Source organism: Phalaenopsis equestris, unplaced genomic scaffold (assembly GCF_001263595.1).
Source record: "Phalaenopsis equestris unplaced genomic scaffold, ASM126359v1 Scaffold001081, whole genome shotgun sequence".
Classification (NCBI taxonomy): Eukaryota; Viridiplantae; Streptophyta; class Magnoliopsida; order Asparagales; family Orchidaceae; genus Phalaenopsis; species Phalaenopsis equestris.
The window spans coordinates 822,714-824,265 of NW_018165520.1; the positions used below are offsets into that span (position 1 = coordinate 822,714).

Here is a 1,552-nt window from a genome sequence, read left to right on the forward strand (position 1 = left end):
TCACTGTGGCTTTTGCGAAGAATTAATACTCACAGGAGCCAGCACATTCGGGAAAGGAACTAATGATCACGAGGAATCCGTGTTCGTGGGAGGTACAACCGATCGCGAGGAATCTACGCTCATATGACACACTGTAGCTATCGTGAGATGGAATCCATGCTCCATGTATTTAAAATTCACTGAAATTGAGCGAGTTTGAGAGCTACAGGAATAGACCCTATGGATGAATCACACATACCTCAAATAAATACCATGTTTTTTATTTACTCCATGTCAAATAAGAAAAAAAAAGTCAAAATACACGCAAATCAAACATACTACACTCGCAACCAAACACCACCTTACTAAAAATACCATAGGTGCTCGCCTTTTTCTTGAAGAGATTGCCATAAAGCATCCCTCAAGTTAGAGCATAAGCCAACCACACACTGTAAATTATGACGAACTCTTAGGAAAGAGACTAATTGGCTGGTAATGGGCAAACTAACCATAGTTCAACGGTTCATAGCCATGCTATAGCAAAAGGGCTTTCTAGAGCCTTATTATTGCTTTAAAAGATTATTATGACATCTAATATGATAGCAGGAAGCATAAACATGCAGATTCTTTTACTACAAAAAATACTTCATCTATTTTTTTCTACAACTAAGAATGTTATTCATTGCATGAAAAAATCATAGAAAGAATATAAAAGCTTACAGAGATTTCTTATGAATAATTTCATAGGGAACAAAAAAAGGATTTTATGCTGAAAACAAGATAAAGGAGTGATCACAGAGGCGTACCACCAAAGTAGCAGGAATAGAATTTTTTTGGGATCAACTTAAGGTTCTTGTTAGTTGCTTCTTCTTTGAAGCCTTTAATATGGTGACTGGTTTAACAGGCTTTGTTTGCTGTTGTTTTTTGCTACTGTCAGAATCTTTCTTTTTCATCTTTGTTTGGCTAGGCCTATAGAGAATCACAGTACGACCAATCTGACCTACTGCTGCTGAAGTTTTAAAACATCGTCGAGCTCCCCAGGGCAGCTTCCATGTATTTTGAGCTGCAAGATGTTGATCAAGTCAGCCAATACATTTCCATAAATTACCGTCAACCGAGAGGCTGCAATCAAGGCATACAAGTTAACAGGAACATGAAAGTAGATTTAGCTACGATACATGAGAGAAAAGTATGAAGAATTTCATTGAATGTATTTGAAGATACAGGTGTAAGAAGATACAAAGTTACAATCAAGCCAAGCGCCTTTAGCAATATAACAACTCCATGTTTTACAATGATTAACTCTTCAAAATCTCTCTCACAAACTGCACTCAATCTCTCTCTCATACAAACACTCAAGCTCAAAGGAAAACTATACCTAAAAGTTCCCTCCCCAAAGGAAGAACAAGAGAACTCCTATGGTTTGAAGTAAAAAACTAACTTGTCTTGTAAGAAGCACCTCCAAATACGCACACCACCTCTAAGGCTCTGTTTGGCGCAACTGCAGCTTCCCAGCTTTTCAGCTGCAGCTGCGCTGCCCCAGGAAGCTGCTGTGGGGAAGCAGCTGCGGGGA

At 38.7% G+C, this 1,552-nt stretch overlaps 1 protein-coding gene across 1 annotated transcript in view; it reads right to left on the reverse strand.

Annotated features, from left to right (window-relative positions):
* Nucleotides 1-1,003: 1,003 nt before the first annotated feature.
* LOC110033038 overlaps nucleotides 1,004-1,552 on the reverse strand; it is a gene marked incomplete at its 3' end in the record, with an annotated part of 13,947 nt that continues 13,398 nt past the window's right edge. The window contains 1 exon segment of the mRNA XM_020736886.1: nucleotides 1,004-1,042. Coding sequence (XP_020592545.1) covers nucleotides 1,004-1,042 — 39 coding nt within the window.